General features: G+C 38.5%; 1 protein-coding gene across 1 annotated transcript in view; it reads right to left on the reverse strand.

Moving 5' to 3' along the window:
• The window catches only part of LOC109376969 (piezo-type mechanosensitive ion channel component 2-like), a gene marked incomplete at its 3' end in the record, with an annotated part of 207,011 nt that overhangs the window by 13,589 nt on the left and 171,251 nt on the right, over positions 1 to 22,171 (reverse strand). Inside the window, exon 5 of the mRNA XM_019633146.1 lies at positions 230 to 392. Within this exon, the coding sequence (XP_019488691.1) occupies positions 230 to 392 (163 nt within the window). The remainder of the gene's footprint in view (positions 1 to 229; positions 393 to 22,171) is intronic.

Genomic DNA, 22,171 nt, shown 5'->3' on the forward strand with positions numbered 1-22,171 from the left:
TATGGGATGAATGCCTCCTGGAGGGCGGCACGCATGTACCCTGAACTTGCCTCCTCATGGCCAAGGTGTAGGTAGATGAGAATGCCTACCCATCAGGACTAAATGAATTTAAGCCAACCATGGTAAAGCATATAGCACTATGTATAGTTAGCTATCACTATTACACTTCCACACCTATTAAGAGACAAGACCCTCAAAAATGAAAAAAGATGCATGAAGTCAGAATTACCAATTCTTCATTTTCAAACTCCAGGTTATACTGTGCTGCTTCTTGTGTCACTGGTTTCTGAACAATGTTTCTACAGACGAGCCAGATGGTCAGGCTAGCAATGAACATCCCGATGTCAGGTACAAACACTCTGATCCCATTGCCTGCGTCAGCTCCCTTTAAACTATGGAGGGAAAAAGACGGAGAGGACATTTAGTTGTTTTTGTATTTCTATCTTAAATGCACTATCTTAAAGTACATTTGAATCTTCTTAATGATCTAAATTAAAGAATATTCATTTTCTGTCTAGAAGGTACAAGAGAACTTTTCATTGACTTCAGAATCTTATGTAATCTACTAAGTTTTAGAAAGTTTCCAGGGTTTCACTGGAGTTTCAGAAACATTATAAAGAAACTTAAATCAATTCTTACTCTCAAAATATGCTAATAAACTATATTGCTATTATATAAACTGCATGTCCAATACATATACTGGTGTTTGCAATCCAGCTGAAGTAGTTAAAAACTAGACATGTACGAGAAGCTAGAAGATATTTTACCTGAGATATAACTCAAAGCTAAAAGGGAAAAATAGAGAATATATTAAAGTAATCCTTGAATCCAGGAACCTCTTCATTATTTGTAATACTTAGCTAATTTTGTTTTCCATACTGTTCCAAGAAAGTTAGATCTGGTATGTTTCTTCTTTTAGTCTTGGAGAACTTAACAGTGAACTTAGAATTAGAACATTTGGGCTCAAGTGTCAGTACGATGCTGACTAGTCGCATTCCACTGGACTCCTCAGAGGCACAAGTTCTCTATGTCAGAACTATTTGCCTTCTTATCTCATTTGAGTCAAATGAATCAATGTTTATTAGAAATAAAACTTGTTTAAGGAGAGGAAGCGAAAGATAGGAATATATATCATGTAAGGATACATGTTTTTTTCATATACATTTTATGTAACTCAATGTATACTATATTAAATACATACCCATTTACATTTATGTATTATATATTTTGGTAAAAACATAAAAATATAATAAATAGTGAGACCCCCCTCACCTAGATACAACCATTGTTAACATTTTGGTAAATTAAAAAAATAGTAATAATATCTACCACTACTGAGCAATTGCTTTATGCTAAGAGCTTGGCACATATAATTTAATCCAACTAACCACCATACAGAGTTAGGCATTTATTTAACCTCCTTCTAGATATGAAAAAACTAAGGTTTCAAAAGGTAAACTGATTTCCCTAACATCACAGAACTAGAGAGAGAACAGAATTATATTCAAGTTCCCTTTAAGTCCAAATTTTATGCTTTCAGCCACTGTGTTCTCCTGTATGCATCCACATGGCCTTTTTTCCTATGCTTAAATGTGCATATTTAGAGTTAACAAAACTACACTCATTTTTAGCTATTATTTTGAAGCTAATTTATGCATCTAATATATCATGATAAGTTTTACAATCCATTGATGATTTTTAAACATCACCAGGCTCATGGTCAGGATAGTAGTATTTATTTAACTAGTCCACTACTCTTGTACATTTAACACGTTTCCATTTATTACTATAATAAACATAAAAGTAAATCTTAATTAATTGAAGACTATTCTAATGTAAGATCTTCTAGGGGAAAAAAACCTCAGACCAGTCTACTTTGCTTTTTTTCTTTTTTTTAGGTCTGGAAGAAGGTGTGCCCTACATAAGCTTCATTTCTACAAATGATTAAACTTTTCTGAACAGAGAAATATAAAAGTAATAAGAGATACTCCATTAATAAAACAAACATGGTTTTATGACAGGTTTTTTTGTTTTGTTTTGTTTTTAATGGCAAATTCCTTTCCTTTAAAGCAAGAGTAAGAGAGTTCAATTAAGAAAACTTCATCCTGGGCCGGCCGAGTGGCGCGTTGGTTAGGAGCTGGCTTGGGACACCAGAGGGCCCCGGTTCGGATCCCACATATGAGGGCCAGTGACACTGCCCTCTACAGCTAAGATGCTGAACAACAGCTCAACCTGGAGCTGGGCTGCCATGAGTCACCGGTGACGGCGTAGGCTGCAGCCCCTGCTGCAGTGGGTTGCCATTGGCTACCGTGTGTAACCAGCAGCCAGTGTCAGCGACTGATCTGCCTCTCCCGGGAAAAGCGCAATGATGGTGCCAACTTGGCCCAGTGAAGCAACATCCTCCACAACTAGACTGAAGAACAAAAAAGGACAGCAACTTGTCTGTTCCCCTTCCCCCAATTCCCCAATAAAAATCTTAAAAAAAAAAGAAAAGAAAACTTCAACCAAATTAAATTTATAAAGGTGAAATCTGATGGTTGATTTTATCATAGGAAAAATATAGAGGCTTGTTGTATAGTTTTAATGCATGCCTAACATGATCAAATAGCACAAATGAGAATTAATATCATTAGAATAAGAAGGAAGGGGGATCAAAAAGAGTGCTCAGAAAACCAAAGCCAGGCTTGGGTGGGTGTTTCTTGTGTGGGGCTGAGGTGAGGAGAGCTGGCTGGACCTACTGGGGTGGATTTTGGGGAACAGATTATTATAGCTCTTTCATGGAAAACAAATAGACCATGGCATTTTATGGAAAGCAGCAAGTGAGTTGAGAGGAAAAGAGCTCTTAAAGGAAAGGTAACAAGAGCTCCTCCAGCTGTGGCCTCAGCTGCTTCTTGCACCACAACAGAGACTAAGGAAGCCAGAGCAGGGCCTTATGTCTTTTCCACCTGTGGACTGCATTAAGCTTCCAATTTGCAAACAGTCCCTTTGAGGCAACAGTCTTAGCTTTGTGCTTCTTGGTCCTAAAAGAGGCATTTCATAGCATACATATATTAAGGGAGTAAATGAATGCAGTTTGCAAAAGCAATCACTCCATTGGCTGTGATAGAATTCAGCTACGAGATCCAGGATTGGGCTGAGATCCCAATTTAGAATGGAATCATTCAGCCACAGAGGTGCTAACCCATTAACTACTACTCTTGGCTTGCTGAGTTAACAAAGCAGTGAATTCATAATACTGCTGCTGCAGAAACAATGAGACTTTTGAAGAATATGTTGAAGGGCATGTGCAATGAATAAGTCATAGCTTAATTGATATGTTATTTGGGGGCCATCTTATCGATAAAGTTTACTTCTTCATTGTTTAGCCCAGCATCTACTAAAGTACATTAATCAGAATGCTAGTCCTGAGAAATGCTGTGAATTAAAGCAAAACAGACAAAAGAAAAGAAAAACCAGTCTTTGTTCCAATAAGTGTTAGGAAATCACAATGCATATTACTATGGTAAACGATTTCAGAAGTTCTGTAGTAAAACAATAAATTTGAGTTTATTTCAGCCTCTATTTCCCACATTTATTTGACCACAACCATTTCTTCAAAATTTTATCTAATACCTATTACATTTTGCTGAGCTTGTGTCCATGGCACATGTTTTAAGAAATGCTGGATTAGAGTCTGCTCACTAGTCTAGATATTCAATTGAGATGAATGGATAATTTGGAAACTACACTAACATGTAACTAATCTCTATAATTTTGTTTTTTACTAGCCCTCTAATAATTTTAGAAGCCAGTGACATCTCATTCCATTCCTTCACCCAATCACCCAAATACCCACCCATTCACTCACTAAGTCATTGCAATTATGGAGATGGAAGAAAACTAGAAATGGTCTAGTCTACTTTCTCATCTTTGTGTAAACTAACAAGGGGAAAGGTTAAATGGTTGGTTCACCTGCACAGTTGGGGGCAGAGCACTGTCTACTCAGAGCTGCCTTCTAAGAACAGCCAGCACTCACTGCACAGCTCCTTACCTTGCACATCTTTCAATTACTGACAGGCTTCCTTTCCCACACTGCTCAGAAAGTGCCCTGTCAGGGCTCACCAGCAATCTCCCAACTGCACGGCCCAAATGGTCCATTTAAATTCTCATCATACCCCACCTTGGTGCTGCACTTGACAAGCAAGATCAACCCCTTCAGCTCTCAAATCTATTCTCCTTGATTTTCTCACCTTTGTCATCTACTTCTTACCTGCCTTTAAATATCCCTGAAAACTCACATTGCTGGGAATTGCCCATAAGAAATGCTGGGCTGTATTGTGCCCACCAGACTTTTCTTCTCCACCTCCTCTTTAAATATTGATGAGTCTGCAAGTTTCTGCTCTTCACTTATTTTTCTTCTAATTCTACATGGTAAACTTGAATATCTTCATCCCCAAGACTCGAATCAGCATCTACATGACTTACAAATCTACATACCCAGTCTGAGCATGTCCCCTGAGACACATTAGCAGATATCCAATTCTTACTACATGTCTCCACATCAGTATTCCATAGCTTTTCAAAGCTAAATGCTATTATCTTTATTCCAAAATCTGCTCTCCCTCCTATATTCCTAATCTTGCAAAATGGTGCTGTCATCAATCTAGCAAACAAGACAGAATCTTTCTATTCTCTCACTGAAAAACTGGAGATTCTGTCTCCATAACATTTCTCTTACCTACCTTCCTCCTTATCCCCACAGCTCATTTTTGGCTTCTGGATTACTGTAATAACATCTTTATTATTTTGTCTTAGTTTGTCCCCTCTGCCAATCAGGTTTCCACGTTATTACCAGAGTTTAATTTTAGAGGTATGAGGTTGAGCATGTTAACCACACTACCTACAGGAAAGGCCCATATTCCTGAGGCCCTCTATGTTCCAAGATGTTTGCCTTATCCTTTGCTATGATTTTCTTGCACGTCAAATTCCAGCCATCCCTAGTGCATAATCCAGAATATACAAGAGTTTTTCGCTCTGAGCTAGTACGCAATCTTTCTCTTCAGTCAACATTGCCCTTCTCCCACAACACTTTTATCTTCTCCTCATTTTGCAAGACTAATCTCCCACATCTCCACTGAGAAGCTCTTCCGCCACCCTTCCTGTAATAGAATTGGCTACTTCCTCCTTTAGATGTTTGCCATACTTTGCACACACTCAATCATAAAATGTTTATCATTTTATGTCATTCACCTATTTACAAATCTGCCTACCAGAGCCTTCTGTCTATTTTCTCTCTGTATCCATGAGGACTACACACACACACACACACACACACACACACACACACACACACACACACACACACACCATGTTTTCCCGAAAAAAAGACCTAGCCAGAGAATAAGTCGTTGCATGATTCCTCCAGGATATAGAGGGCATACATCCCTCACATGAGGGTTTTATGACCTGTTTCAGGGAGAAGGGTGCCTTTTCCACAAAGTCCTTCAGTTTAAAATATTCAGTATGACAAGGTACCATATTTTGGCACCTAAAATCATGCTACGGCTTACTTTCTGGCTAGGTCTTATTTTGGGGGAAATAGTATATGAGATCTGACACTTAAGTTCATGAACTCATCCTAGAAAAAGTGCTACATACCTCATTGCTGAAAATCACTATGGTCACTGTCGAAGTACTCCCCTTGGGAAGCTATGCACTGATGCCAGTGCCTAGTCCACCCTTCAAAGCAATTTTGGAACTCTTTTTCTGGAATGGCCATCAGAGCTGTCATCATATTACCCTTGATGTCCTGAATGTCATCAAGATGTCTTTCTTTCAATATTTCATTTATCTTCAGGTAAAGCAAGAAGTCATTGGGGGCAGAGCAGGTGAGTAGGGAGGGTGTTTCAATACAGTTATTTGTTTGCTGGCTAAAAACTTCCTCACAGACAGTGCCGTGTGAGCTGGTGCATTGTCATGATGCAAGAGCCATGAATTGTTGGTGAAATGTTCAGGTCGTCTAACTTTTTCATGCAGCCTTTTCACAGCACTTCCAAATAGTAAACTTGGTTAACTGTTTGTCCAGTTGGTACAAATTCATAATGAATAATCCCTCTGATATCAGAAAAAGGTTAGCAACATCATTGCAACAAGTTTGCAAACTTAATTGTCAGACTGTATATACACAAAGTCTGATAAAAAATTACAGTGAATGTTTAAATTTTTTTAAAATTACAGTAAAAGACACATTCCCATTAATCTCCCTCAAACTACTCCCTCTCGCTTTGAACACACTGATCCCCTCATTCTTGCCACTTTCTGAAACAGTTCTGGAAGTCCTCTTTTGTGAGTGTCTTTAGTTGCACTGCCATGGCTGCCTCGATGTCCTGAATCATTTTGACTTTAGGGAAGAGCCAGAAGTCACACAGTGCCAGATTTGGTGAATAAGGTGGATGAGGATGGACCATAATGTTTTTATTTGACAGAAATTGCCATATACCAGGAGCAATGTGTGACACAAGCGTTGTCATGATGGAGGATGATTTAAGGCACACTTTAAAACACACCTTCTCTAAACCGTAGCTCATACCCAACTGACAGCACCGAACAAGTTGAAATTTGTCACACACTGTTACTAAGGTTTGACACTCTGCATCCTGTATTGAAGATCCCTGCCTTTCCGTTGGATGGCACTCGGCAGCAGTGTTCACCATAGTTGTTTTTTGTTTTTTTTAATCACACCTCGTATATATTTTTCCATAAAATGTTATCCTGGATGGTGCTGCTTTTCAAGTATATGTCAATTACCTTTCTCATATATAAAAACATAAACTAAACTCCTGCTCTCTTAAGTACACATACCTTTCCTTTCCAATCTTGTTCTAGTCACATTGATCTTATTTGTTCAGAGTGATTATACCTCTTGAAAGGGAGTTGAGGAAGCTGAAAATTAGGAATACTTTACATATCCAGGAAGAGGAGAATAAATAGATTAATTTAGGATGTATATATAAGATAAAACAAATACCATAAATCAATAAATCAGTTCAAATACATGTGTGAACAACATCTACAAATATGGCTGTATCTCACTACATAATGCTGAGCAAAAAAAAAAAAGTAACAAACATGAAGAATACAGATCACTTAGGGGCTCGTGCATAAAGAACTACATGACAAGCACCATTTCTAGTCAGGAGAGAGGGACACCATCAACTATATTGGGAATGTTCAAGTTCTTAAGATGGTTGAAAGCTGATTGGTAGGTACATGTGTATGTGTTTTATGCTTCATATTTTTAAAAGTAAGAACAGTCATACTGCTTAAAATTCCTTGGGTAGAACACATCTGAAAAAATTAAATCAATTACCTTGCCTGGAAAAGATGATGACCAAGTGGTACCTTAATGGACATGATTATATTTGGTCTGATTGATTCATTAATCAAATTCAATTACTAGCCTCCTTCAGAAGTCCAGAGAAAAAGTGAGACAGGTGTGTATATTCATGGGCAAGGCCCTTTATTTTTCTAAGTTTCAGTTTCTCACTGAAAATGACTTCTAAGTGTCTTCCCAACTCTAAAATTTTATTATGACTAGGGAAATCCAAAATAGGAGACAGTGAAATTGAGATAGGACTGGGAAGAAAAACAAATGTTGCAGTTTCAGAAATTGCTGACAATGAGATCCAGGTATGACCACCATCACAAGCATCTTCAGAAGTTCAAAAAGAACACTTCCATTTATGCCAGTGGGAGACTTTTGGGGGAGCAAGTCTTTTGGGTCAATTGAATTCCAATAAAATGATTAAAATATCAAATGAGCAGTATTTAAAAATAATACAAACTATTAGAATAGCTGTACCTAATTCTCTGGTGGCTTCCGAGGTTTATGCACTGACAGTCAGTAAACTTTTGTTTTTCTTAAGCTTAAGCATGACTCTGTCCCATCGATCACTCAGGTTTAATAGATCACTTTAAGAGCAGACAAATAAAGTGAATTGTATATCTAATAGTAAAAACAATGAAAGAGATAGGACTATGATTTCAACTGCTTTCCACATACATCTTAATAATATGCATGAAGCTTATTTTTAATTTAACATCTGACTTTATATAGCAGGTCACATATAGCAGGACTAATATATTTGATGTGAATGGAGAAAGGTTTAGATTAGAAACTCTACAAAGAAATGTAACATTTATTGAGATTCACTTTCAAGGGAATCCACAGTTGATGCATTAGAGAATCCAAACAATTAGCTCATTTCTGTGAATTTCTACCACTAAAATGTCAAGTGAATTTCTAACTACCTAAAGGTATGAGTTGGTGCTGGATTTTCAGGATACTTTTTTTTACATTAGTGTCTGGATTTGTGTGAGTACTTTAAGGCTCAAAGTCTGAATATTTTAATCTACTTATTTCATTGTGAGAAATTGCTATTTCCTCTCTGGAACGCACACACTTCATTCTCATATCAGTGTACTGCTGGCTTTCACTTTGTTATTTATGAGGCAGAGAAAGTCCTAAAGTCCTTGCTTTGATGGAGGTCATTCAGAGAGGTGAAGAGAACAGAAAAGGAAGAAAAGAGCTAAGCAAAGGGATGAATACTGTCACATATTCGTCCTTGTGCACTTGGCAGTTCAGGAGTATGCTGGAGCTGGCTGTTTCCAGCTCTGTGTTCAGTGACAGTAATAATTAGCTTGAAATTGTCCACAGTGGGCATATTTACATTATGAAAGTTGGCTTATGCTGCAAATTGAGTACTTTTCCCCCAGAGAGCTTGTTGTTCAGCATTTACCAACACACTATTACTGCTATCGAAATATTAAAACAACAAACAACGAAATAAAACAAAACTACAACACAGTAACAATAGAACTCACTCCTTTTGACATTTGACTCTTTTGGGCAAGATTCTAAAAAATACCCTAAAATCGATAACATCAAATCCAAAGTCTTCTACCTGGTGTTCAAGGTTCAGGTGCCCAATCTTTTTATTCCCTCAAATGTGTACCCCTTCTTCTGAACTCACCATCCTAGGATAGTGACATATCTATTCCAACTTCTGGATGTTTGCTGATGTAATTTCTGTCACTGTGGATTTTCACCCTTCTTTTCTACACTTAGTCCAATCTAAATTAACATGTTTGCTCTTTCAAACTTATCAACAGTTACATTTGTGTAAAAGGTCACACATTCCATCCACTGGTCTCACTTCCTGTGAAGTTCTTCAGGCATTTGAGGGCTCCTCATGTGCTTCCTCTCTATTGATTTTGTGACCACAACAAGGTTATCACTAAGGAAAGGCCCTGGTGAAAGCCCCTCAGACACACTTTCTTATTGTTGTCAGAAATAATGGTAATCCTGCAGTGACCCAAGGATTCTCTCTATTTCCCTCTAGTCCATGCTGGGGAACGTCACATGACCAGCCTCTTGCACTTGTATTTTTCTCTTTTTGCACTTGAATTTTTCTCTTATTTTCTCTGAGTTTGCAAAGGCTGTTCCATCCTTCCTCACAACACTAATTCCACAGGTCATTGTTTGGAGTCTCCAAATCATTCATTTCTAACAAAGAGAAGCTCAGTCATAACATTCATACAGAGTTGCACCACTGGAGCACATCCCAAAGTGCTCTTCCTTCCAAGTTAAAGACAAAACATTGGTCACACTGTCCAGCTGTGAACCACAAGGGTCTGTTGGAGGTGGGGTTATAAAGACAACACAAAAAACAACCAGAAATCTCCATCCTTAAACCACACTGGCAATAACCACAACATGTTGCATCAGATGTTCCCTCTAGCTTGAATTACTGCAATGAATAGCTTGGAAAAATGAACTAAATTAATTTTGCTAAAAAAAAAAAATAAGATACACAATGGGTGGCTGCAACAGAGTAGCACATTTATCTTCTTCATAAACACTGAATCAGAGAAAAGCAAGAGGTTTTGTGTGTCACTACTGAAAGATAGCATGGAATAAAGAAAACAGCAGGAACTTTGCACTTAAAGACCTCAAATTGAACCCCATTCCTGCTAATTTAATTCAACAAATATGTATGAATATCTATCAGGTCACAAGAGTGTTTCAAGGTCCTAGGCAGGCAGTTCTGAGAAATACACTGAGCCTGTCCAGAACAAGGACCTTGAATAATAGGAGAGGCTGCTATAGGGCAAATAAATGCCTACAGAGAGGTGAAGGCAAAATTACATGTGTGTGGGAGGCTTAGCAAAAAACAGGAAACTATTAATTCTATTTGTCAAGAGTGCGATAGAGGCAGATCCCTTAGTTGACGGAGTCTGTGATAGGTTTTGAAGGATATAGCAAACAGTGTGACATTCTCAGGGAATTATAAGCAAATTGAGTTTGTTATGATATAAAAGGGAATGAATGGTAAGAAGTAAGCTTGAAGGGTCTAGGTGGGGAGGGCCTTGAATTTCTTTTGGACATTCAGATATCAATGCCAAGGCATTTGGAGAGCTATCAGTCAATATTTATAGGCCACTTGCTTTTATGTGAACATATGTCAAGATATCTAACTTCTGAGTTTCCTGAATTATAAAAAGAAGAAAATATTATGTCCCTTATAAAAGCGTGACAATAAAGTGAGATGTTTACTGTGCCCCACCCCCATCAGGCAACTTGAGGGTGAGTGGCAGAAACTGGACTTGGGAGTGAACAGGGTTATGGGCTGGGATGAAAAAATAACCAGTGTTTGTTACTATTCAAGTATGTGGGTTTGTAGATAGGGTGAAAATAAAATGTCAAGTCCAAGAAATCCAGTAGGGAATAAATCCAGGTCTGAAGAAAACCTTAAGTACGAGAGAATATATAAATAGAACAAGAACTCTGGGAGACTGATAAAATTATCATATTGCACAAGCACATGCATGAACACACACACACACACACACACACACACACACACACACTGCATGTGTAAAATCAAGCAAACAGAAGCTCAGCCTAGGAACAGAAAGTGTGTGCTGATGGTGTTTTGTACATTTGTGTACGATGAGTCAAGACCAGATATTTTCATTTTGTTTCACCCTCTTTCACTAGTTTATACTTCCCCAAATAAGGACCCCCCCCCTGCATTACCACCATGCATTTTTCCCAATTATGAAACCAACGGTGACATAACACAGTTATTGGATGCACAGACCCCATTCCTGTTTCACCAAATGTGTCGCTAATGCCTTATCCTCCTTGTGGGCCAGGACCTTGTTTATTTGTCATGTCTCCTCTGTCTTCTACCATCTGGGACAACACCTCATCTTTCTTAGTCTTTCATGCCCTTGACAGTCTGAATGAGAATGATTTTCATTAGGTAGGATGACCCTCGACCTGCCTCATGCTTTGCAAAGAATATCACAGAAACAATGCTGTGCTGTCCTTAGTGCACCAATTGGAGGCACATGATTCCAACATGTCACTTGGTCAAGTTGGTGTGTGCCACCTTTCTCTGTGGTGTCACCATTATCCCCTTTGTATTATGTTCATATTTTGTGGGGGGGAGATATTACAAAATTATATCAATATCCTATTCCTTGTCAAACCTCCATCCAACAATCTTAGCCATCATTGATTATTCCTGCCTGAATTAATTATCATTATGATGGCTGCCAATGGTGATTAACTATGTCCATCATTTTTAATTGGTGTTCTACTTCAAGCAAGCACGTCCCCTTATCTCCAATTAATTACTTACTTTGCTAACTTATCGGTGTGGATCCATGAATTCCTATTTTTTTTAAAGATTTTATTGGGGAATTGGGGGAGGGGAACAGTGTTGGGGAATCGGGGAAGGGGAACAGACAAGTTGCTGTCCTTTTGTTCTTCAGTCTAGTTGTGGAGGACGTCGCTTCACTGGCCCATGTTGGTATTATCATTACGCTTTTCCTGGCTGAGGCAGTTGCTCGCTGGCCATTGGACGGCTGCTCACGGAGGCTCACGGCAGCTCACGTTCGCTGCTGGCAAGCCCCACTGCAGCCTACGCCGACGCTGGCGACTCACGGCAGCCCAGATCCAGGTCGAGCTGTTGTTCACCATCTTAGCTGTAGAGGGTGCAGTGTCACTGGCCCGCATGTGGGATCTGAACTGGGGCCCTGCTGCTCAGAGCTGGCATCCCAAGCCAGCTCTTAACCAACGCGCCACTCAGCTGGCCCCATGAATTCCTATTTTACTAGATGGGTTGTATTTTGAAACTACCATTATTTATCTTGATATTCAGATTGCCCCCTGAGTTGGCTCCTGTGACATGTCCTTATCATTCATTAAGCAATTACCTACTTTTTGATACAGTAAGGTTTTCAGGCCCATCCCTTATTTCCTCTGCTTCCAGCCCTTCCCCTCTCTAGGACCATTTCTCCAAAGAGCCCTGTTTTCTTTTAGTGGAACATGGTATTCAGAACTGGACACTCAGAGGTCACATTGTTTCTGGGATATCATTGCTTCTGGGCCCTCTCACTTGACAGAGGTAGGAAAGCTATCTGTATTTACTTTAACACACACAAAAGGTACATTTATAACTATATCTATATATTTCTGTGCACATGTATTTTAAAAACCCATGAGTTCATTCTAATACTTTCCATTTCAATTTAACATCTCAGGATTATTTCTAGTCTCTGTCTACCATGTTTATATATCTTTGCTCAATAGTAAGAAACCTGACACCCATATCCTTAATATATTTAGTAATCTATCTAATCATTTTGTTTGTTTGTTTGTTTTAATGTAATTAATTTCCAAACCACGCCAGCTGCCTCATATACTTACAACTTCTGAAATCCTCAGTGCAGCACCACTTTCTCACACTGGGGACACTCACATCAATATCTCCATGTGACCCTTCCCCAGCACACTGCTACAGCCAGCACTCAAAAGTGGCACTTCATCCCTAACTTGCACACCTTGTGGACACCAGTATGTAAATGCTCAAGGGGAAAGGGAAGGAAAGAAAAACGGAAAAGCAAGGAAAGATGGGAAAGGACCTCCCTGATTCTTGGTAATAGGGTGATTTTTTAAAAAGTGACAGGGAGGAGAGATGAGAATACCCTCCAGTAAGCCCATATGTGCACAGGTACTTCTGTCACCTGCAATGTTCTAGGTTCCAAATTGAACTTTGCATTCCTCCCAAATACCCTGTTTTTGTCCCCAAATCTGTGACTTGTCTATTGAATGAAATACCACAGAGCAAATGGTTAAGGAAAACAGCAGCAAGCTTATCTGAACCAAAGACTATTGAAAAGAACTCATAGTGGTTTGATGAGGCTAGACTGAGAAATCTCTTTTGTTTTGATAATGAATTATTTTCAGGCTCTGGACCAAGTGCTTCACCCCTCTGAACCATAAAATTTTACTAAAATGTCTTTGCAGATTGGAGAAATTAATCAGCATTTACAATAAGTTTTTTGAAGACAAAGGTTAAAGGTATATAAATAATAATCAGCAGTTTAGAGTAACCTCCTGTGTGGTGGGTTGTGCTTTATTTACTTGGTTAAAGTGGGGGCCCTTTCCAGAATCCTGATCTTGCAAAGGTTCTGATTAGAAATGTTTGAAGAGACACTTATGCATGATTTGGAAGGTGCAAGTGCAACAGGACCATTGTTTTTGAAGGTCTTTTCACATTGGATGCAATGATGGACTAAGGAGGTGTGAGGTATGTTCTACTTGTCCTGGTGCTCCTCTACTCCATGACAGCACTTCTTCCTGAGAGCTGGTCCCTGCATCACAGCCAACCAGCCCCAGTACCTGATGTTTGCTACAGGCCCATAGAGTGGTACCTGCACAGATAAAGGACAGAGCTTCTCCAGGGCCTTTCCACCAGCCCCTCATCATGGTCCCACTTCAACTTGGGAACATACCTGACATCTTAGATGGACTGGTTCACCACCATCTTTCCTCTTGGACCTTTGCTTCTCCATTACTCCCCTCAATTATATACAGTCTAGCTAGTTCCTGAAATAAATTCTCCTCTACATTTTTAATTTTTTTGTTTTCAATTACAGTTGACATTTAATATTCTTTTATACTAGTTTCAGATGTACAGCATAGTGCATAGACATTTACATAACTTAAGAAGTGATCCCCCTGATAAGTCTAGTACCTACTTGGCACTATATCTAGTTATTACCATATTACTGATTGTGCTCCCTATGCTTTACTTTACATCCTCACGACTATTTTGTAACTACAAATTTGTACTTCTAATCCTTTTACCTTTTCACCCTGCCTCCCAAACCCCCTCCCATCGGCAACTATTAGTTTGTTCTCTGTATCTATGAGTCTATTTCTGTTTTGTTTCTTCATTTACTTTGTTCTTTAGATTCCACATCTGAAATAAATTCTTCATCTCGGAACAGAGCAACTCCGCTTCCCCATAAAACCCTGAATGACATGCTCCAACTGTAATTCTCAATTAGCTTGCAAATCTTTTGTGAATTATTGCAAAATGGGAAAGCAAGTAAAATCTACTCTGAACTACAGCCCACACTCTGGAGGTCTACTCCAGATTTACTCCAGGTTATTGGAAGATACATAGTCATGGCATCTCTATTTGCTTGATCTGAAGTATGAGGATTACAAATCTAGTCCACACACACATTTCTGAGGAACAGCAGCTCTCCTTTGTCAGTGGAACAGTCATGAAAGATAGCATTTGTCATCATTGCAGGGAATGACTCACAGTAAGCAGCTAAAACAGGGATAAACTTCTACTCTGCTTCCTAGCTTATTGTATACCCTGCTGCTCAGTGTTTTCCCAAATGCAGGTTATGACTAATTCGTTTATTATAAAATAAATTTAGTGGCCATCCACCAGCATTTTCTTTTTCATGGAGCAGAGAATAAAATTGAACAAAAAATATAGGAGTATATTGCATGCAGTAAGAGTAGCTATTGTTTTTTGTAATTGTATATATTTGTGTTGTACTGGATCATGACATAAAGTGTACTTGTGTGGTCAGAGTAAAAAAAGGTTGAAATTCATTCTCTAACACAACTCTGTTCTACCAAACAGGTAGGGTAATTATGTTGGGCATAGATGAAGATAATACAATTCCTTTCTTCAAATCTCTCAGATCCACATGTATTTCAAAATTCATACTTTTCCAGATATCAGAAAAGCGCCTCTTAGTATATGATACAATACTGTCAGCAGGCACTAGGGCAGTGGTCCCTTCCAAGCACACACACCTGGGACACTTCACACTAACTGTAATGTTCTCCCTTCAGCTACCAGGTGAGTTCAGGTCAGGTAAATCCGAGAAATGAAAAGAATAATTTTGTAAAGCACAAATTACAGTGTGGTAGCCTACACTTCAAATTGAATTGACAAAGAATATATCTAAATATACTTCCCATGCAGTTAAAATGTGATTTAGCTTTCAAAAGTTTGTCCAGCAAGCATTTCAAGTAATGCAGGATCACTAACTGGCAAGAAGACTGAAGGCAGAATACTGAATTAAGAGACTCCTGGAGTAAGAGAAACAAAAATATATGTCCACACAAAGACCCATATGCAAAGGTTAAAGCATCATTATTGATAATCACTAAAAACTAAAATCAACCCAAACATCTACCAATTGGTCAATAAATAATTGTGGTGATCTACACAATGGAATACTATTAGCAATAAAAGGCAATAAATACGGATACTTTCCACTCTGTGGATGAACCTAAAAAGCATCATGCTAAGTGAAAGAAACCAGATACAAAAGGTTACATACTTTATGAGTCTATTCATATGACAACCTGGAAAAGATAAAACCGTAGAAACAAAAATCAGATCAGTGGTTGTCTGAGGCTGGGGGATTGGGAACAGGATTGACTACAAAGGGGCAGAGACTTTCTGGAACGATGAAGATATATATCTTGAATGTGGTTGTGGTTACATGTCTATATATGTTTGTCAAACTCACAAAATTACATACCTAAAAAGGAGAGAATTTCACTGAATGTAAGTTAAACCTCAATTAAGCTGATGAGAGAGAGAGAGGTTGATTCAGAGAGAGGCAAAAACAGAGAGAGAGAGAGAGATTGATTGAGGGAGCCCTGGAGTAATCCAGTAAGAAATGACAAAGGCAATCTAGACTGATAGAGAAGGACTAGAGGGGAAAACTAAAATCTCAGACAATGTAAATGAAAAAACAACACAAGCACTTGATACAAATGTCATGTTTTAAAGAAGTTGCATCTATAAATAAGTAGCTGTTGAAAATAACACTGAAAATGTACTAAATGGTAGACAGTTCTGTGACATCTCAACATTCATAAAGAAAGATGGTCCCAAAGGTCCTTGAGCATTTCACTATGATATTTCCCCAGAAGCTGCCTCCTTGGCTGCTTCTCCTAGGGGATTACCCTAGTAGAAAAATTTATGGCAAGGATAAAATTAACAGTGCTGGATGTAGAGGAAACAGTTTCTTTTATGAATCCTTTTGCTTGAAATTCTGGGAAATCGTTTTAATAGTTCAAGACCTATTACAAAATCACTGATTTATGAGATTATGGCTAGGTATTGAGGGACTTTCTTCTAAACAAAGATTCACTTAAAAAATACACAAAATAAATATCATTAGAGTGAGCTGTGGCCTTTGGGATTTTCTTGCCTACAAATCTGAACAGTATGCCTTTCTCTCCTATTTCCAGGATACAAGCCCTCTGCTGGAGTCAGGCAGGGTTTTGCAGTGATGCTCATGGTGGTCATGCCTTCCCTGTCCTTGCTCCTGTCACTATCTCTCACACACTCTCCCCTCTTCCTGTGTAAATACTGAACCCCTTTGATTTACCAAGATGAAGCCAGCTTTCCACATTAGGTTTCTCCTTTCCTGTCCATGCCTATAGTCTCTTGGGTTCCTTGATAACTAACACAAATGCTATCCATGTTGACATTGAGCTTTTGGGTGTCTATTTGAGAACAGGTGAGCGATTCAGAATGAGACCATTTCTTATGGTTCTTTCTCACCCTCTTTATGCCTACCTCAATGGTGCATATGAGGTATTTATGTAACAAATACCTCTTTATTGGATGATACAAGAAATCATAATTTTTTATAGTTAATTAATTTGATGAGACTGTTCAATAACAGCTATTTATGCTGTAACAAAGTTCTCGTTTTGCCATGCAATTTAACAAGCTCCTCAATTAAATATTTTTTGAGTGCCTACCAAGTGCTAGGCACTGTGCTGGCTCTAGAGCTTCCTCCTGGTCCACAGGCATTTTAATGTCATGTGTCTGTAGATTCCACAATCTCTCTCCCTCCTTACTGAGAAGAAATCCTCTAAATAGAGAAGAGTTTGGCCCATGCTTCTACCTGGTTTACTCCTCCCCGTTGAAGCCTCAGTCAGCTATTATTTGCCCAGACAGGACCTGTGTTCTCCAGGTACTTACAAGCCACCAGTTCTGGGCTACACTTGGCTTGTTTGATAGAGAAAGCCAATAACCTTCTAAGGCTGCTCAGCTCCCACACCAGAGCCACCAACAGGACAGGGTGCCAAGTGGATGGTGCTGTTGGTCAAATACGGGGACTGACAATTAAGTTTGCCAACTTCTTGCAACGATGTTGCTAACCTTTTTTGATATCAGAGGGATTATTCATTATGAAATTGTACCAATTGGACAAACAGTTAACTAAGTTTACTATTTGGAAGTGCTTTAAAGGCTGCTTGAAAAAGTTAGACGACCTGAACTTTTCGCCAACTCATGGCTCTTGCATCATGACAATGCAACAGCTCACACGGCACTGTCTATGAGGGAGTTTTTAGCCAGTAAACAAATAACTGTATTAGAACACCCTCCCTACTCATCTGATCTGGTCCCCAATGACTTCTTTCTTTACATGAAGATAAATGAAATATTGAAAGAAAGACATTTTTATGACATTCAGGACATCAGGGGTAATACAATGACAGCTCTGATGGCCATTCCAGAAAAAGAGTTCCAAATTGTGGACTAGGCACTGGCATCAGTACATAGATTCCCAAGGGGAGTACGTTGAAGGTGACCATAGTGATATTCAGCAATGAGGTACGTAGCACTTTTTCTAGGATGAGTTTGAACTTAACTGTCCAAATTCGTACACGTGCAGAGTCAGGGCCTGAGTGGGACTGGAGATTACGGGGTACCTAACTCAGATGGTTAGAGTAGGAAACAAATCTCAGTGTTATTGCAAGAATCAGCATGCTCCCTTGGACTTACAGGTTTTATCTCTATCTGATGGGTTTGAGACTGACTACAAAATCACTGATTTATGGGATTATGGCTAGGTATTGAGAGACTTTCTTCTGAACAGAGACACACTTAAAAAAAAAATAAACAAAATAAATATCCTTAAAGTTAGCTGTGGCCATTGAGATTTGAGCTGAGGCCATTGAGGATCAGATGGTGTGGGGTTTTGGTATTTTGTGTAGTTAGTTTAGTTAGTTAGTTAGTTCTTCCCTAAAAGCAATTCAGGGCAATGTGTGAATGACTTGTAAAACACACCAGCATTCTTGGGGGTAATGGGAGTTAGTGTTAGAGATAAACACTAACCACTCAGCCTATGTATTCTAGTAATGAATGAGTCAAACAGAACAACATTCATATCTTACCACCATTTTCCTTCAAGAAGTTAAACCCCTGTTTTCTGGAAAGTGCTGGTGACCAGCCAACAATTGGGGGCAAAGCCTGAGCATTCGGTTTCAGATTTCTAAGGACAAGGGAATCCTTAGTCCCCACAGGAGGCAGTCTAATCCTTTATTGTTCTGATACAAAACACTAGCAAATTCACTGAAATTATATTCATTCTAGCATGGAATTTGATTATCTGTGTGGATTTCTAGGTAAATATATTTCATCGATCAGAACAGAGTGCAGAGAAGACTTCAAACCCAAACATTGCTCATAATGACCAAGTGAAAACAATTTCCTCTGTTTATGGCAAGCAGGTCAATGAACAGCATCTGGCATAAGCCACTTGAAGCTCTCTCTGAGGCTTCTCTGAGTTCCTTCATTTATTGTTCATGTTCCCCAGTGCTACTGACTCATTAGTTGATCAGCATTTTCCATTTGCTCTGTGATTGACACCCTCTCAGGTGTTTTATTGTTCAAGAGATGAGGGAAGAAATATATGATGCTAGTTATCTGCTCTGTTGTGTTAGTTAACACCTCCACCTCATGTCTAAAGAGATGGTTTATGCTGTTTGTTTTTGCTCACCACCTAATGTGCCACCCAGAGTTATGGGCGGCCGGGTTCCAGAGTTATTTGGTTTTCTGGTATTGCCTTCAGCACTATTTCAGCAGAAAAAAAAATGATGTATCAACCTCTCAGGCCATTCCTAATTTACTGTAGCAATAGAATGATGCAATATTAATTCACAAGTCCTAAGACCCTCATGTGAAAAAGTAAAAATGCTTACTATCACTGCTTACTCTGACAGCCATGATTATTTCTATGTGTTTGCTACTAGAATAACATTCATGGGTTGTTGTTTTTTCCATTTCCAATGACTTTAAATACATAATTCAGTGTAAATGGATGGCTTCTGAAGTGTCATTCTTATTGTCAAAGACAAATAAAATCTGTCTTACCAACAACTTGTAATTACATTATATGGTCCTTCTGAAATGAGAGCAACAACTCATTTATGTAATAAAATGATTTAAGTCCTTCTAAAGTACTCTCTTTCCATAGAAAGACATTAATCGTAGTTTTCATTAAATAATCTGTCTTTAAAGCTTTCCCTGCTACAGGGTGATATTCAGGTAGGCTGATACGAATTTTGAAAGTCCTTCTTAGTTATGCAGATGAAACATTTTTTAGGTAAAGTTCTAGCTTACAAACTGTCCATGACATTCAGAGCAACAAAAGTTATTTTGTGGCTGTTTTGAATAAGGCATTGTGCTAAGCCCTCAGTCATGAATATAGTACACCATTTTTGCATGGATGCTATCTGAAAGGTAAAAGTTTTACCTAAAGGAAATTATATATATGTAAAATCAGGACAGAGAGGTGTCAGAATGGGATGAAGTGATACAAGGCAGATGCCTATAAATGGCAATGTTTTGACAATAAGGCATGATGCAATAGATGTTCTAGGCAGAAATCGGGGCTAGAAAGTGTGGGGTGAATTTAGACTCCAATTATCAACAAACTTAAAATGTGTGCAGAAGGAACAAATGAGAGACAATTTGATTGGAAATGTGGGTGGGGACTGAATTTAGAACGGTTTTCAACATTAGGTTGGGGACTTAGAAATTAATTCAGTAGATAAGTGAATGATTTCATTATAACTGTGTTTTAGTAAATGTAATTTCATTTTCCTGTTTAGCAGGAAGGAAATATGAAAAAATTGGAATAGGGCTGTAAAATAAGGCACATTCCCAAGGAAAAGTAAGGTGGGCCTAACCATAAGAAATGATCATAGTTATGTGTTGCAAGAAGGGAGTGGACATCAGAGCCTTTCAGAGGAAGGAAAGAGTTTCTCTCACATGCATAAATCAGTGCAGTATGGGAGTGAACCAAGAGGAGGACCAGAAAAAAAGGTTTGCATGGACATATGAAGCTTAGGAGTCTTGCCTGATCAAAACTTCCTTGGGTCACCTTAGCAACAAGTGATACAATAAACTGAGGCCAAGAAAGGTGGGGAGGCAGAGAACACAACCAATGGTATTTATGCAGAATCACTACTCTGGCAACAGGATTGCACCTGGTGTAGAAGACCTTCATGATATCTGCAGAGGTTAGCAAAGAGAAGGAACACAGGCTTTACAATCAGGAAGAACTCATGTGTAAAGAAGTTACCTAACTTCTTTGAATCTTCCTTTATAGGTTACCTTTGTGAATGAAACTACTAGGCTGTAGAAATGGTGCAATACTCTAATTGCTACTTCAGGTACTCTGTGTAAATTTAGACAGGTTTGTGTGCCTGTGTGCATGTGTAAAGATGGGTCAGGAAAAGGAAGATCCAGAAGGAATTGTTTTCACTTTGGTCATCTAGGATAATGCATTTGCAAAGATCCAAACTGAAAACTCAAACAGTATCTATGAAATATGCTGAATAGAAACTGTCACTTTATCCAAACAATACTGTTTTCATCCTTAGCTAAGCTGTTTAACTGGCTACGCTATAGAAAAGACATTCTATAAGCTATGAAAGAGCTAATTTCAGACTTGTAAGTAAGGTGCAGAATAACTAAGAAATCTGAACCCTACATTCGTATCTGATCATTAGCACAATTCTCCAAAACATACCATCTCATAGACTCAAGCATCCACATTTTACCTCCATATCAAACAGCATGAGTTTCCTGCCTATTATTCATCATGCTGTCTACACCAAGACTTTAAGTCATTAAGTGATATACTATACAGTTCATTTGGTCATGTCACTAATGAAATCTAAACTGTTCCTGCTAATTCTGTATAGAGCAAAGCGCCAAGGTAACCACCTGGAGATTCATGTTTTTAGTTCAAGAATTCACCATTCTCTGTAGGACTTGATCTTTATCATTCATTAACTCAAATACTGTTTATATTAGTCATAATGACCCAATTTAGCAAAGACAGAGATTATAAATCAGAACATTTTTTCTTCCAGCCATGTTTCGAAAGAAAGAAAAGTTTAATGGAAGATTACATCTTTTTTTCCTAGAAGAAAAACAGATCTGTTCACCAAATGCTTATTAAATGATCAACTATGCTTGAATAAAAAAAAGTTAAACTAATTACTTTTCAACTTAGAAGCCAAAGTCCTAGGTAAAGCTCTCAACAGCTTAAGAAATGCAAATCACCTACTTTTGTTACACACACACATACATACATCAATCTGTAGTCTTTAATCTGTGTTTCGAGTATACACAAGATATTTTGGCAGATCAAAGTAAACAGCAAATTTGATCAATTGTATGAGAAAAGTTCAATGAGAGTGATTATGTGATATGACATAGATGAAAAAGCCTCAGATATAAGATTTTCTAACTTTTTTTCTGGTGGTGTGGAAGTTATAGGCACTTTCTGAATTGATATTTGTGTCTCCTCAAAATTATGTTGAAATCCTAATCCGTATTGTAATGGTATTAGGGGGTGGGGCCTTTGGGAAGTGATTAAGCCATTAGGTCTCCTCATGATGGGATTAGTGCCCTTATAAAAGTGACCCCAGAGAGCTCTCCTGCTTTCTTTCTGCCATATAAGGACACAGTGAAAAGATGGC

The sequence above is a fragment of the Hipposideros armiger genome, unplaced genomic scaffold (genome assembly GCF_001890085.2).
Source record: "Hipposideros armiger isolate ML-2016 unplaced genomic scaffold, ASM189008v1 scaffold_1246, whole genome shotgun sequence".
Lineage (NCBI taxonomy): Eukaryota > Metazoa > Chordata > Mammalia > Chiroptera > Hipposideridae > Hipposideros > Hipposideros armiger.